The 16,745-nt window shown below is 32.8% G+C and overlaps 1 protein-coding gene across 1 annotated transcript in view; it reads right to left on the bottom strand.

Annotated features, from left to right (window-relative positions):
• ERBB4 (erb-b2 receptor tyrosine kinase 4) overlaps positions 1–16,745 on the bottom strand; it is a 1,062,086-nt gene that overhangs the window by 284,330 nt on the left and 761,011 nt on the right. Inside the window, 6 exon segments of the mRNA XM_033113116.1 lie at positions 1,379–1,578; positions 3,502–3,592; positions 4,521–4,594; positions 8,814–8,940; positions 10,245–10,358; positions 14,185–14,326. Coding sequence (XP_032969007.1) covers positions 1,379–1,578; positions 3,502–3,592; positions 4,521–4,594; positions 8,814–8,940; positions 10,245–10,358; positions 14,185–14,326 — 748 coding nt within the window.

Raw genomic sequence — 16,745 nt, 5'->3', positions numbered from 1 at the left:
AAATGTATAAAATCAAGGAAATAATCCAGGCTAAATCAAGAGACTCATTCACTGTGAACATGCATATTTTGATATATAATACGATTTTATACTTCTTGAGTCTATGTAGAATAGAAAAATGTATAAGAACTTAAGTTTACTCAAAACAGGAACCTCATATTGCAATAGACCTTTCTCTGGAAAAGGTTTTTTTTTAAACAATCTGAAATAGCTAAAATGTGAGTTCCTCACAAATTGTAATTTATATTTTATGAAAATTTCTAACCTGAGCTGCCTTAAACCCTTCCTAAAGCAACGTGGGGTATAAATAAATAAATAAATAAATAAATAAATAAATAAATAAATAAATAAATAAATAAATTTGCCATCTACTTAACTTATTAAACTTAAATCATCATGTTGGCCACTTTAGAATTTATATATTTTTAAAAAATGTCCTGTACTGTCCATTCACATATACAAATAATGAACTTAATCTTGTGTGTGCATATCCTTGTGATTGTTTCAATGGCGACATCAAAGAAGTAAGAGCACAACCTCAGAGTAAAATGTTTCTTAGGGGATATGACTTTTAAAAAGCTCTGACTTGTCATATCCACAACAAGAATATGCATTTGTAAACGGATCACTTGAATTCTGAGTCTCTTTATTTGATATTTATCATAAGTCTGACACTTATGAGCATATTAGTGATACCCGTAGGATACAGAAGAGAGTAGTACTCAGTAGAAAAACAGGGAAGAATTAAGTATTAATCATTGGAATATCAAAGTATAAGATAGGAATGGCCTAGTTATATGCCCATGAAAACATGACTTGTTTCTGTGTAACAAAGAAGTGATGGAGTGGATCAATGAGTAGCAAAATAACTGAAAAAAGAGATAGCTACATGCCTACAGAAATGCATTTATGAAATGAACTTTCTTCTTGAACAGCATTTTTACATATTTTAGAAGAAAATATCTTCATTTTCTTCATCACCCCCAAATGGCAAATACTCTGTTATTCTCTTATCAAATTCACCAAAAGCAAACACAAAATTTAATGGGGTAAACATCCACGAAATGACTGGACCCTAAAAATTACCCAGATGCTTATTAAATACTTAGGTTCCCTGGTTCCACTTAACACCTATTGAATATAAATCTCCACAGGAGGGTTCTTATGGTTAGGCAAGATTTGCAAATACACAATATATAATAAAAACATGCAATATGTTATTAAGAAGTCACCTATTCTGATTATTTCATAGCAACACTTCTTAAGGGTTGACAAAAAGAAGGCAACGATTCTGACCCATTACTATTTTTAGCTGTTTGGTCCAATGGAAGACAATATTTGAAGTGTCTGTGTTTTAATGCCTGGGTAATGTACTTACTACAGTTTTCAGCTTTCCTATTGTCCCGGATCACTATCCTTTGGTTGAGAGTACTGAAGAGTGTTGTCCAGTTAATGGTGTGATAGTAACACAGGTTGCTGTTGTCAGTAATATAGATGTTTCCAGCACTGATTTCCTTCAGGGACTGAAACTGCAGGGAAGTGATACCTTGTTGCTTGAGGATTAGCAAGGAGAGGCCACTAAAGAGAGGGGAGAGGGAAAATGGAACAGTGATAAGTATTTTCACGTCAGGATATTCATTCTTGAAGTAAAATAAGGATTTTACATCTTACTCTGAAAAAAATGAAAATAGGGTGTGAACAAAGATTGATTCAATAATTTGCGCTCAGAATATTAATTTTTTTTACATGCTACACACTGGCAGTTTTAACAATAATACCCAAAAGGAAAATGTTCATTTTTAGAAATCCGAATATTGATGACATATCTGTCTTTGTCTACATATTTACCACTGACATATCTGTTCCCTTCCTTCCCTTCTACCCTTTACATGTTAAGTTCCTCAAGGATGAAAACCTGTGTTAAGACTAAATAATTAAATAAATGTACAGAATGACTTTTCATCTACACCAAGTGAGTTATTAACTATATTCTAACTATTTAATATATTTAGAATGCTTTCCAAGGCTAAATATTGCAGAGCATGACTATAACTATTTAGCTTTAATTTATTCAGAAACAAAAGTATAATTGTAATAGTTGAAGAACATATAAGTAAGGATAGGAGATATTAAAAATTAAAGAGAATGAAATTAAACTGAAATTGAAAAAAATACTCAGAAGGCTTGAAAAACTGGGGAAAGCATCTCTAAAAGTTAAACAACAACTAGGTGCGGAGTCAACTGTTCAAGGAAATTGTTTTTATTTCAATATAGTCCACATTTTGTAATTAAATCCCTTTCCTATTCTCTAAAGAATAAATATGTTTTCCACATTTCAGTCAAGTAATAAATATTACTTTGCATTTTGGAGATGAAAATAGTCCCCTTTCACTTATCATAAATCTAAATATATATTGCAGTTAATACTCAGAATTTTTCTATGTGTGTTATATATTATAAACACATGTATAAATACGTATATATACACGTATGTGTATATATATATATATAAATATATAAAACTCATGTGTGTGTATCTGTATATTTAACTGAGATGTAATTCATTCTCTCAATTCTTTGCTCCCATAATAACCACCTTGTTTACAATGTGAGCAGATTTATAACATTTTAATCAATTGATAGTAAAGTTGGTTGCATATAACACTTGAGTAGATCGTATCTCTGAACTATCCTTTTTTATAGTTCACTTTAAGCAATCTGCCCCTTTCCATTTTAAAACTTCTTACATATATGTCTATTTTAATGGAAAAATTCAATGGACATTCTGGGAAATAGTACAGAATATTTGATGACAATATTGATTTTAGGCATCTTTCAGATTTAAGCAGAAAAATTAAATCAAAATATCCTCATGTAAATCAGTTTTTCATAAATAAGAATTACATGCAGATGAAATCTGAAATAAAATAAAAGCAATGGCTTAATAAATACTATCCTTATATTTTTATTATGTGAATAAAATATATAGACATTAGAACTTTAGAACAGTGTCCTCTGAGGCCTGGTTTTTTTGCTTATAATAACCAGCAATGCATGTTATTTGGTGGACCGATTCATGAAACATCACTTCAATAATGCTTGGTTTAAATGAAAGTATCAGAGACAGAATGTGGACTTCATAGAAAAACAGCATTATTACCCAATACGCCCAAGCTATTCCCAAGTCATCCAATTCCATCTTTTAATTATAACATACAATCAAAAAGAACCTTTAATTTTATGGTTCATATCATGCAGTTCATACCTGCAAAGCATTAAAATCACTTTAAGTGACAGATGGTTGAAAAATCAAACTGTGTATTCTGTATACGTAAAGCACAATCGGTGTATTTTTCATAGAGCTTCCATTTGTAATTAAACATTGAAACCCCATATTTCTAGAATCAGTAAAATCAATGAGGCTGATAGATTTGACATAATGTATGCATGGTGATAATCTTGAAATATGGGAGACTTACATCTTTTAATGTATACACCTACCTATAGAGTACTCTTCCACCAATAGTCACCAGGTTGGAAAAAACACTGAAATCAGTCATGTTTGGCGGCCATGATTGTATGTTCAAAAAACCTACAAAAAAAACAGTGCAGCAAATTTTTTTAGAATATCGTTGTCTTAGTAATAGTGTTTAATACTAAATATTCTTGAAATATGATGAAAATGTGTTAAGAGATAAGAAGAAAGCAAAAGATAAGAAGTAAGAAAAGGTCAGTTAATATTGTTATTTTTGAACCACTCTATCTCATATTTCGTCTTCTAAGAATGAGTGTTGTATCCATAGTTTCTGGGCTGCAATACTCAATAGATAATGAATATCAAAATAATGAGCACCAAGAATCTATGTTTCTCAGATTTAGGAAATCATACAATTGTATACGTTAAAATATTTAAACAATTCTGAATTTAATTTATTCTTTTAAAATCAAAAATATTTATTATAACTAGATAGAGAGGAAAAATACAGCTTCAATTTCTCTGACATCCTTTACCACTTTATCTATATGCTTATGACATCAGTTGTTTGTCTTGCATTCTAAGGCATATACCTATATACCTAACCCTCCTCATTTGATTTTAGATTCTTTGATAGCAAATCCATGTCTAATTCATGTCTATGATTCTGTATCACATAGTATAACAGCCCTTAACGTATTACGTGCTCAATAAATATGTGCTAAATGAATGCTACATATTGCCCATGCTCAAGAGCACTTCTTATGAAAAAATAAGAAGAAAAACATGGCTTCAAAGATCAGTTGACACTTGCAGAAACAGTAACATTGAACTTTCAAGGATATTTTAGTTTTTAAATCCCATGGACTGTCAAAATATGCACAAATGTTAGGGAGTAAAGACACCCTCATTTAAAATGATGTTAATTTTTAAATCTAGAATTTATTTTGAAAATGAGTTATCGATTCCAATATTATGTAATATTTTCAAGAAAACACTAAAATTAACATAGTTTATTGCACAATAACGTTTGAAAAAAAAATACCTGTTATCTCTCGGACTGTTCGAAAGACATTCAGTTTCTCTGGGTCTATGGCTTCAATTGCATTGTAAGGGTCGCTAGAAAATCAAGAAGGCATGCAGTCAAATTTAAAATTAAATAAACGAGTGGAAATTTTTTTAAAAAAGTGACAATTCACTTAAATCAAATGTTAATTAGCAATAGAAAGGTTAGCAATGCCTTCTCCAAGTTTTTCTGTGCTAGATGTGAAAGGGAATAAAAAGATGCTTTGAGGAATATTTTGATGACATAAAATATGAATTCTTCATCAAAAGCTATTCTAGATTTAGAGAAATAATTAGGTTTGATTATCTTGGAAAAAAACCTCCAAATATAGCAAGTCCATTTATGAACCATTTTATTTTATTTCACCTTTAAAATTTATTAATTGGGAAACATACCCTGCAAATAAATTACATTATCGTTAGAACAATTTCTTTTGGGCTCCTCAAAGCATTCTGAATTGCTACTAGCACCTGTAATTTCTTAAGAATAAAAATAAACACATGAAGTCAACTTTTTTTCTTTTTGCTGTTCTTCACATTTATCTATTAATAATTTTCATAATAGTCACAATATTGTATGAAAGTTACTCTTAATATGAATCATTTAGAGCAAGCCTGTTCCTATCTGGTTTATTTATATTAAGTTTTATAACACAGTGGCTATTTGCTTCCATCCATATAAATCATACTAACACACTAAATATTCTTTTCAATTAAATACTTAATGGAATATTTGCAGAGGTTTTCATCTTAGGAAAAAAAAATTCAGGTATGCTATAATGACAATACAAAAGAATTGCATACTTGAATATTATGCCCAACATAAACATAATAATACCAAAAATTTGTCAGTAATTCAAGCAATACTTTTGCTTTTTTTATTGTATACCATAGTATTTTTTTAAAATGTTTTATTACTTTAAAAGATATCCGGTGCTATGCTGAGCAAGTAGAGACCTCATAGGACTTTCAATGGCCACTTCTCCAGACGAGATCAAACCTTCTAAAAGCAAGGAACTACTGTTTTTTTAGAAGCATGTATCCACCTGTAGCAATCAATTGAGTTTTATTCTTGCTGTGGACATCTGCTGTTTTATGAGTCTTTAAGAACCTTCTTTTTGGTATGGGGAATAAACACTAGGATATGGTGATCCACTGAATGCAGTTTTAATAGGGCTATCAATAAAGGTGTCCTATAATCCCTGACAGATAGGCATAAGGCCTGTCTCCTGGGAATTTGAGTCTGAATCCATTGGCATTTGTTCATCATAGCCTTAACACCTCGGAAAGACTTTCTATTAGTTCCAGCAATCTTGACATCTGGAACCACCTTGTATTGGCTCTCTCAACTCAATTCATCAGCATCTTCTTCTATACTTTGAACCATCCCATATCTTTAAAGAAAAAAAAAAATATTTGATGAAATTACTGTTTCCAACTAAGAAGCGCAATTGATACAATGTCTGACTAGTTTAACATGGAACGTTATAGAAAGCTTGGAGAAACACTATAAATGAGTTTCCCTATAATGCATACATAAACAATTAAGATTCTTCTCAACGTGACGTGACAATCTCTCAAAAGCTTAAAGTGACAAACAAGATTTTACTAAATAGGACACGAAGATCTCTCAAAAGCTTAAAATTAAATTTTCAGGCAAACTTGCTCTGTTTACAATTGAAGATATACAGAATAAATAACTATGCTTTTGATAAATAAGAAGCCAACAAATTAAATTCACCATGTGGGAGAACTCTTGTGGCTATCCTATTTTAAGTGCAAGATTTTGGATGCAGAAGAAATATCAGCTCGGTAGTAGAATTGGCTTTCCGCATTTGTTTTCTGATGAAAAGCAGTGTATAGAACAGCTCTGGTCATATAATCAAATATTCTGGCTTTATGGAGAAACACTCCAAGTTCAGGGCAAACATAGAATAAGGGGGTTAATCGAAACCTTTACTGAGCACATGTCCAGGTTGCTAGGAATGAAATGAATCGTGGACTGTTCACATGAAGCCCAGTGGACCACAGAAATTTTATATATGTAATATTAGAGATTCAGGACTCTCATAAAATAAGTTGACAGAATCCTACTCAGCAACTACAAAGTACCTCTAGGACTTTTCATTCTACAGCCACTTGAAGTCCAAAGTGCCTGTGAAATCGAGAACTTTTCCAGCTAAATTCAGAGCCATGAGCAAGAACATTATGTCCACACTGTCATTGTGTGTGATGATCCAATATAAAGCTCAGTACAAAGAGAGTGAAATGTATTTTCACAATTTCTTTGAAAACTCTCTTTTTTTGCATTATCACTTTTTCATTGTCTATCATCATGTAGTCTATTACCTAAGTACTCTCTTTTCAGTGTCTCATTGTGACATACCATGGACGTGGTTATTTGGGGAACATTTGCTCTAAGCAATGTAGAGCTATGTGTATGAGCTATGTCAAACACAACAAGTTATAAAAGGGGATTATTCCTATGGATAACACTCAACACTGAGTTTTCCCTGCGGTTCCCATTCTAAACAAGGAAAGAAGCATGCCTAGTCTATTTCTGGCAATGGCATCTTCGTGTTTTAAACTAAATACTTTCTCTTATTTCTTCTTTAAATTACCATTAAATAATTAAAATGTATCACCTTATAAAATTATGTATATATGTAGGCTATCTCATCCATGATTTTTTTTCATAATTAAAAAGGAAGTGTTAAAATGCTTAATATATAAGAGAGAGCTGTTGGGCCTGATTGGGATGAAAACCACTTTTTTAATGCAATTCATAAGACTATTTTCAAATTTGTCCACACACTGATGGACTTGAGATTAATTCATTTATTATACCCATGTGGAATCAGGCAATGTGAATCAAGTGGCTGTCTTCTTATTTCTCAGAAGATACTGTTAACATGATATGACCTGTCATTCATGGTAATACATGGTTTTAAAAATAGTTAAAATGTGGATATATCATTTTACTTAATGTCACATATACATTAAATTATAAAGATGCACATAAATATTGATCCAGGTGACCCAACTAATGGGTCCACGGAGGGAAAGAGAATACTGTAAATGGATTCAGAGAGCCAAACTATGATAAATTCAACTGAATACATCTCATCTCAAAATGGCTAGTATTACGCAGCTCAAACAGATCGTTGCCATGTAACAGTATGGGCTAAGAGTAATCAAGTGTACATATTCTTAAAAAGAAGTTAGAAATCTTGACCTCATTAAAAAAAAATACTGCTTGGGCCACAGTATAACATATCTGGGAAGAAAGTGTATACATACTAGTACAGTATCTGGCATAGACCCATATTAAAACTATTTTTTAAAGTAAAAAAAAAAAATGTTTTATGCAGTAAGACCTACAATCATTTATCGAAATAGAAACACTTTGATCTATTTCTCTTGATGTTACTATTTGGACATATTCATTCAAAATGTGTTAAATTATTTTGCTTCTAGAAATTATGTGCTATATGTTTAGAGTAAGATTTTGAATCAAAATATGTGAGTTATATTCTTTATCAGTAGCCTGGAGCAATCATATTTAGGGATTAAGTAGTAATATAGACAAATAGATAAATATAAAGTAAAAATATTGACATTTTTATTGCAATTGAAAGAACAAACTTGGTATTTTTCCCAGTTAAAACCAGCAGGTGGTTCTATAATGAAGGAGCCCAGAAATTCCTACAGTTTTTAGTACTAAAATGAAATTCATTTAATAGATTTCTTATAATAGTGCTAACTTCCCAACTTAAGAAAAAAGAGAAAAAGATACATCAGGGCAATGAGAAGTTCTGAAAACTCAGGACCATTTCAACTTCCTCATTTGTGTTTTGTGAGATACATTTTTGAAGGAATATTAATTTATGTTTTCTTAAACTAATTGATTAGAATTTTCATAAAATTCCCCACTGCACCCATTGATATTGTTTCCCTAAACATATCTAAAAATATGTCAGGTTTGCTGAAATCTATAGATTTAACGAGAATGTCCTGCAAATACATTTTAGCTTATGTATACATTTGTATTTTTAAAACCTAAGCATTCACCAGTCTCATAATTGGAATGTGTCCCAAACTTGCTTACTATCACTGTATGTGAAATTTTTCATTTGATTTTGTTGGACAAGAGCATTAACATAGGGGTGGAACTCTTCTGGGTCAAAAGGGTTCAAACAGAGAAAGCTAAAGACTCTCTTAAGCTTAGTATACACTTGGTGAAATAATTTTCTGCAAAAAATTTAATACTGACCCATGAATACCAGTGACAAGAAAGATCAAATTCCCGTTGATTTTGGTGCAGTTGATGAATTTGTCAATGTTACTGGAATCCACGGTCTGTGCTGACATCAATGATCCCGTACCAATGCCATCACAAGCTGTAGACACAAGATTCACAGTCTTGAAATTGACAACCTTTTTTTTTGTCAATATGTCATTATAAAATAACAGTATTTTTTTCATTATAAAATGGAAAAAATCCTCATAAGAAATAAACTGCTTTCTAATAAAATAGTTCATTCATGCAACATTTACTACTTGCCCTGCTTTAAAATATTGTCCTTGCATAATGACCATGACTCATAAGAATTATATTTTATATCAAGACCCAGTATATACATACAACACATAAATAATAAAAACAAAACTTTCAACAATCAGTATTTATCCTTATGACACAAAATCACCTATTTTCTAATCCAGTCTCAAATATTGTTTTTAATACATTTTAAACACTGGTAACTTAAAATAATTTCATAGCCTATTGATGGTCAACTGGTCTAATTAAGAACATATATATTAAACAGAGTATTGATGATGTGAGTCATAATCAGAATAAGTGTCATTCAAATATTTATACTTAAATTGAGTATTACCTATGCTTTCTGAAGGCTCTACTTAAAACAAAACAAAACAGAAAATGTGTGTGTGTGTGTGTGTGTGTGCAGGTGCGTGCGCATGTGGAGAGAGAGACATGTCTAATAGTAAGTCTGAAGTTTGTTCTTTTTAAAGGCATTTCATGACACATTGGAAAGCTTAATGACATTCAGAAAATTTGGACAACATATTCATCCTGCTCAATTTCAGTTTCATTCTGGTGAGGAATTTGAACACCACAGCTGGAAGGTATTTCTTCTTCCACTAAAATTCTAGAACATGAATTACCTGCAACATTTATTTAACACTTATGGTAAATGTCCTTGTCATTTCATATATTTTGTCTTTCAAAATATTTTTAAGACCTGGAGAGTAAATGTCATATTGCATTTCTTTTTGTACCCCTTTTTACGCATAGCAGATCATTTTTTATACAGGGCAAGCAAATGGTGTGTGTTCTTGATGCTAAAATAACTCTGTAAACCCTTGGTTTTTGCATAACTTCAGGATTTCCTGCATATAGAATGAAATGAAACTTTATTACTGAGTTCCTATCAAAGTTAACTCTAAGGGTTATCTGGGTCATTTTAGCGTATATCATTCAAAACAAAATGTACACACTGTTACCACAGTTAATGCTTTGGAGAATTGTTCAAAGTCATGGAAAAGTGTGGACAGGAAGGTTTGGTTGGAGAGTGTTATGTTCTAAGATGATAACTTAGTTGGCCTGTTAAAAAGTGAATGAAAAAAAAAAAAACATGTTATAGGGTCCTAACCCGCCAAAATAATGTCAGCTATCACTTACCTTTGGGGCAAATGTCAGTGCAAGGTTTACACATTTTAATCCCATTTTCTTCTATTTCCATCTTGGAACTAGGGCAGGCACGCACACAAGAACTGGAATCGACCACAAAGTTATCTGATTAAAAAAAAAGAAAGAAAGAAAAGGTAAAAGTAGCAATAATTTTGATGTCCAGCAAGCAAGTTTAAAACAAGATATTTCAGGGTGTGAAAAAGATTATCATCATTGATAGAACATACGTATCTTTCCATAAAACAGCTCTCTGTCTAAATATCTTATATGAAATATCACCTAGAAACGTCCACATTCAAATCTAAGGGTCACGTGTGTCAACAACTACCAGCAGTTGCTTGACTTCTGCTTTATAGCCTGAACTGTCCCAAAGATACACTGAATTTCTTTTATAGACTGAGGAAAATGCATGACATTTACTGTGTGTGTTTCAGTAGTTCCACTTCATTTCATGTCATAATGCAAGTTTGAAGTCTAAAATACTTCAAGTTACATGAAGCACAAATGAAGCTGAGGTTAAACTGCCTTGGATTCAAGAGAGTGCACGTCCAGAAAAAAAAAAAATGTTTAAAAACGTGTTCCGTCTTTCAGTGGAGTGCCATAGCAACTGTCCCATAGCAAACTTTATATGAAGAAACAAAATGAAATCTGAAAGGGCAGTACTTTAGGAAAGTTGTACAAAATAATGCAGGGATACCTAATTACCTGGCTCATTGGTACAATGTTTAGGAGTCCTGTCATCTAGAATATGCCAGGACATTCTCTCCCAAGAAAATGACCCAGCATTGCACTTAGAGGCTTCCACAATAAAGGGGAAACACAGTACCTGCTACTCCACCTTGGATTTTGAAGGCAGCATCCTTCCGTGCTTGAGAATACTGCTTCTGTTCCAGTATTCAGTGGTAAGAAAGGCTTCCAGCCTTGAGGGGGACCCAGAGCAAACAAGGCACATGGTACAAGTCCAGACTGGGATGCAAACAATTTGCTACCTGGGTCATAAAACCCAAGATACTACATGACACTAGAAGTATCTATGGTGGGAAAATATGCAATGTGGCGTTATGGCAAGTCCCGATTGGACATTCACATCAGAAACCTTTAGAATTGTACAGCTAAGCCATGCCATTTGCAGCATAAAATTAAACACCACTTAAGAAACAGCTCCTGACATGCTTCTGGGTCTTGGTAGAGATAGAGCACCTAAATATGGGTCATTGATTGAACTTGTAGCCAGACTTGCCCATCATAAATAAGGTTTTGTTAGAATCAAAATGTGATAATGTTGGAAGGGTCCAACAGCTATCCATTGTAAGACAGAAGCAGGAAATTTAGGAGTAGATCTATGCAACAGCAGAGGAACAAGTAAACTACATAAGTAGATGGTTCAGACTTCCATGTCACCCACCATTGTGTTGGCACTTCCCACTTAGCTCATACCTATGATTGCATGAGGACCAAGAGAGAGCACTTATGAGAAGCTGGCACTTATAAGGAGGACACTAAGGTTGGTATGTGAGTGCAAGTAACTGGAAATAGATGGCAGCTGCCCTGGAGCCACACTAAGGAATGGATTTGAAAGATAGTCACAAGGAAAAGTCCTACTAAGGGGCATAGTCCTCGGTAGTGCAAATGATCGTTTACTTTGTGTGGAAGCAACCCGAGCTTAGAATAAATGTGGACTCATGAGCAGTGGCTTGCTGTGGGAGAAGAAACACTGGAAACTCTGAGATTGAAAGGATTCTAGGGTAGAGACATATATATATGAATCATGAGAGTGGGCGCAATGCGTAAAGATGCTTGTCTTCCAAGTTAACATCCATCAGAGGGCATCCACAACAAAAGAGGCATTTAGTTGGGACTGCATCACAGCCTGATCCCACTTCCTTTCCTTCCCCTACAGGTCTTAATTCTGAGAACACTCAACAACCTAATCTCTGTATCAGGGGAACCCAACCTGCATGCAGTAGGGGCATATATTGTATAATCTGTAACCATCCTTTCTGCAAAGTTTAGGAATACCCCTTATTATATATTTTTGCAGCAATTTATGCTGAGTCGCATAAATAAAGATTGTGAAGAGCCTCCTCTCAGTTAGGTTCAGGTTTTGCAACCAAATGACTTTAGAAAATATTTGTTGCTTGGCGTTTTTGCATTTCAGAATTCTGGATTATGGAATGTAGACCAGTATTTAGAAGGTAAACATCTTTGTTTTTCCAAGATAGCTACAATTTAGAAACCATGCCTTATGAGCAAAGTTTATCAAATATTTAAATTTTAAATAGGTAAATATTGAAGTCTTTAAATTAGTCTACAATTTGATAGACTTAAACTGATCCAAGAAAGAAAGTTTTTGAGTTACCATATCTAAAGTAACTGGACATGTCATTTCACAAAATAGTTCTCAGTGTTTAGCCACTTGCCACAAGTTAGGAGTTGAGATCATTCAGATGAATGAAAGTAAAAGATAGTAAAGAAAAAGGGGAATTCCCTAGTTCAGATTTTTCTGGTACTTTTTCCACTCCAGCCCAAACCCTGGGCCTCAACCTCAGGACTTGAGGGAAAGCACCAAAATTCTCAAGAAAAGTATGGTTTTGACTGCCTTTGGGTCAAGGCACCATACTTTGAAGGTAGTAGAATAGGAGAATATTTGTCTAAGTAAAGGAAAATTTTCATCATATACAGCCCCATCCTACAATATTTTCAAGCTCCCTATTTTGCAAGGATAGTAGATGGTGAGATACAGGTTAACTTTAGATAAGAGGTTGTTAGATCAAAAACATATGTTTGGATATTAAAGGTTTTAAAATGGAAAAATCTCTAGTGTGCTAGTGTCTGTGACTTTAAAATCCTAATTTAGAGGCATGCCAAAAAAATGTGTGTGTGTATATATATATATAATTATTTTAACCAATGTGAAAAAATATTGAATAATAATGACTACCATTGTCATTGGTTTCAAAGACTTTTTTTGTATACTATCTCTCTGATCCTTTGCCTACCCCTTTCATACGTATAAAGACTCTGGGAAAGGGAGAGGGCAGATATAATTATTACCATCAATATCTTAAAGAGGAGGAAATTAAAAACAACAACAACAACAACAACAACAAACAAAAAACTAATTGACACATTTAAAATCACATGGCTAAAAAGTAGGCAAAGCCAGAATCCATAGCCACTCTAATTTCATGTCCCTTATGCTTCCTAATCCATCACATGCATTGAGTGAAGATAACTGTAATATCTGTATGTTGTAGATTGTAAAGGCTTCTTATTTCAAATGATTATGTGGACAAATATAGTGATTTCTTTTAGCCTTTCCAGTAGGTAAAACACTGAAGAAATGTCCCATTGGTCACTCCAAGGAAAGAAACTGACTAGAGCAAATATCAGGACCTGTTACAGCTAATTCTTGATGAAAGTGAAGATACTCACTTTGAATCCTCAGGATGAGTGATCAATTCGGTAAACACCTCTTAGCATGCCTTTCATATCTCTTGTTACTGTTTACAATTAGATTTGATATTAAAACTATAATGATATACTATATTCCATGACAAATAAGGAATCAAAGATAATTTTAGGTAAAAATTCACTGGTATGAGAAGCATACTTCATTTTGTAGCTTGCGGCCACATTTTGTGAAACAGCATCATGTGTAAAAACAATGAGGTATAGTAATAATAATGTTTGGAAGGCAATGGCACTGTACTCTAACCTCAAATGTACCTTTCCTTTGCTGAGAATTTCGACCAATCACTTTAATTTCTTGCACTTTAACTTCCTTATCTGTGAAATGACAGCAACAGTCCCCATACCCAAGTAATTTACCATGTTGTTACAAGTTTCAAATTACAATAACTTTGCATGAAATTCCTTTGGTTTAAAATGATGATCTAATTAATCTGGTTGTTCTCATCATGTTACTTACGTGGGCACTTCTTGACACAAAACGCTCCATATGTGTACTTTGCATTGAAGTTATGCTCTAGTTGAAAGGTGGTTGGGTTGTAGACAAAAGTTTGGGGACACTGAGTAACACAAGCTCCACTGTCATTGAAATTCATGCAGGCCTGCAACACAGCAGATATTAATCTAATTTACAAATAATCTTTATAATACTTGTTTAAAAGACACTACTGCAACAGTTTGGTTAGAAAGTTGTATTCTTTACTTAGTATACATCAATGTCATGAAACTGTAAAATCTGATAATTTTATACTCATTAGTGCTTATTTTTTTAAGTTCGAATTTGTTTAGGACTTCTACAATTTTACAAAACTGTCTATTCAACGTCAGTAAATATGTCATCTACGGAAATTGATGTTCAAATTGTTTAATATCTATCCACTCATTTCTAAATTAAGAATCGATTTAAATTATTACATTTAGCTAATTGTGAAAAAATCATTTAAGCTCAAAGAGTTTATGTTGAGTCTTAGAGTCTGGCACTAATAACTAAATTCCCACTTCTACAGGGTAGACTTTCCTTAAAGCCAATGTTTGGACAGTTCAGTGTCTGAAGTGACATTCATCACCATTGCATAGTGAGAAAATATTGTAATAGACATTTAAACTGGACTTAAAGAAAAGGCTGTGGCAGGTAATTAGTCAAGTACAAATGTAGGGTGTGTAATGGCAAAGTGTAAAGAAGTAGGTATACTTAGCCCATAGTTAGATAATATGATGGCATTTCCTATATGGTCTTTCTCAGAATGCCACACAATTTAGTAAGAGCCAAGTTCAAATAAAACAATTTGTTTCTATTGACTTATATATTTGTATTGGAACCTCAATTTGTTAAAATGTTGAAACACATTTGAGAAGAATTAAAAACAATTTTATTGTGAGTTAGATATTTGATATAAAAAGAGAACATAAGCATAAATACATTTAAAAAACGTGATTAACAAGGGAGTGCACGAACTAATTCTCCTAATTAAAAATATTAAACCTTCATAGCAATAATTTAGGCCTTGGAAGGCAACCTAATGTGAACTCAAGCTGTATTTTACATTTCATCATAAGTGGTACGTATGGTTATTAATAAGCACTAATTTAATCTATTTCCTCCAAACGTTTTCTTTATCAATTGTTGCTTTAGCAAGCACTTTATCACAAACGTGACAATTCCCTGACAATGGTCTTCTAGAGGCATAATCAGAATGAGAATCACTAATGAAACATTATTCACTAAGATGAGACTTTCCAGGAAGAATCTATTAAAAACCAATCTAGAATACTCAGTAAGTTTTAATTTATGGCTATAAAACTTCATGGGTCCTCATAATTGCTTTACTAACATACTTTATGCAGTGCTGTGCACAGATTGCTTGGCAACAAAGGAACATAAGTCAGAGGAGTCAAACAAATTTACCTTCCAGACAGCATACAAAACAACGTAACTTACACCAAGGCCATGATCGGGCATTCCTGAACATCCTGTACTGAATGCCAAAGTGGAATCATGGGACCATTCCAGAAAATTAATGAAATTAGAATCAGAAGCTCACTTGGCACTCTGCTTATAGTAATAATGGAACGATGAAAAAAATGGGGTGTGAAAGGTCTAAGTGAAAGTTATGACAATTCTTGGTGTTTATTGTTGTTACTGTGTTGGAATTGTTAACCCCACACCTTTCAGCATCCTCCAAATCAAGCTTCCATCCCCTCCCCCTCTGGTGATAGGAAAAGGAAAGGGTCTCAGTCCAAGGCTTGCCAAGCAGCTTCTTTAAATTTTTAACATTTTAATTTTCTTTTGACTTCCTGACTACTCAATTCTGCAATACATAATTTGTTCACTATAATATTTGGGTAGATAAATTAAATTTCTTGTGACATTAAGAAAACACACAAATAACTATCTATAACCTAAGCATTATAATTTATATTTTGCTTATTTCCAGAATTAAGTGCCAATTTGGAAAAAGCAAAACAAAACTCAATTCTAAATATATATGTGTAGTCTCTGAATATTTGAGAAGGGGATACAAGAAAACAAGTTCCTGTGTTCATGTTCAGCAACACAAACAACTTCTTATTTGATGATTTCTTTTAACTTGAAATGAAACTGATAATGTTTCATATATGAAATTGCATTAACTATAGCTCACAGAATTAGTTGTACTTATTAAACGAAACAGAAAGAACTGTATCAGGGATATCAAAATTAAATTTAAAGTGTCCCCAACAAGCGATAAATGTGAATTTTAAGGAAGTAAAAGTGTCTTCTTCTAAAATAAAAATCACACAGGATAGTGTTTAAATTGCTTCCAGTGTGCACTTGTGAATCTTAAAATTTTGAATAATATTAGTTTGTAAACAACATTAACTAAAAAAGTAGTGAAATTTAAAATTGATCTGCCATTATCCTGCAATTCATATTTAAGAAATAAAATGCAAGTGCCCCACTCAGAAGACTCAATGACACATCGACATAAACAGGTAATCACCGTAAATTTTGGAAAGCTGTTATTAACTTTTAAAAAGATA

This window comes from Rhinolophus ferrumequinum, chromosome 8 (assembly GCF_004115265.2).
Source record: "Rhinolophus ferrumequinum isolate MPI-CBG mRhiFer1 chromosome 8, mRhiFer1_v1.p, whole genome shotgun sequence".
Classification (NCBI taxonomy): domain Eukaryota; kingdom Metazoa; phylum Chordata; class Mammalia; order Chiroptera; family Rhinolophidae; genus Rhinolophus; species Rhinolophus ferrumequinum.
This window is presented reverse-complemented; position numbering and strand designations above follow the sequence as displayed.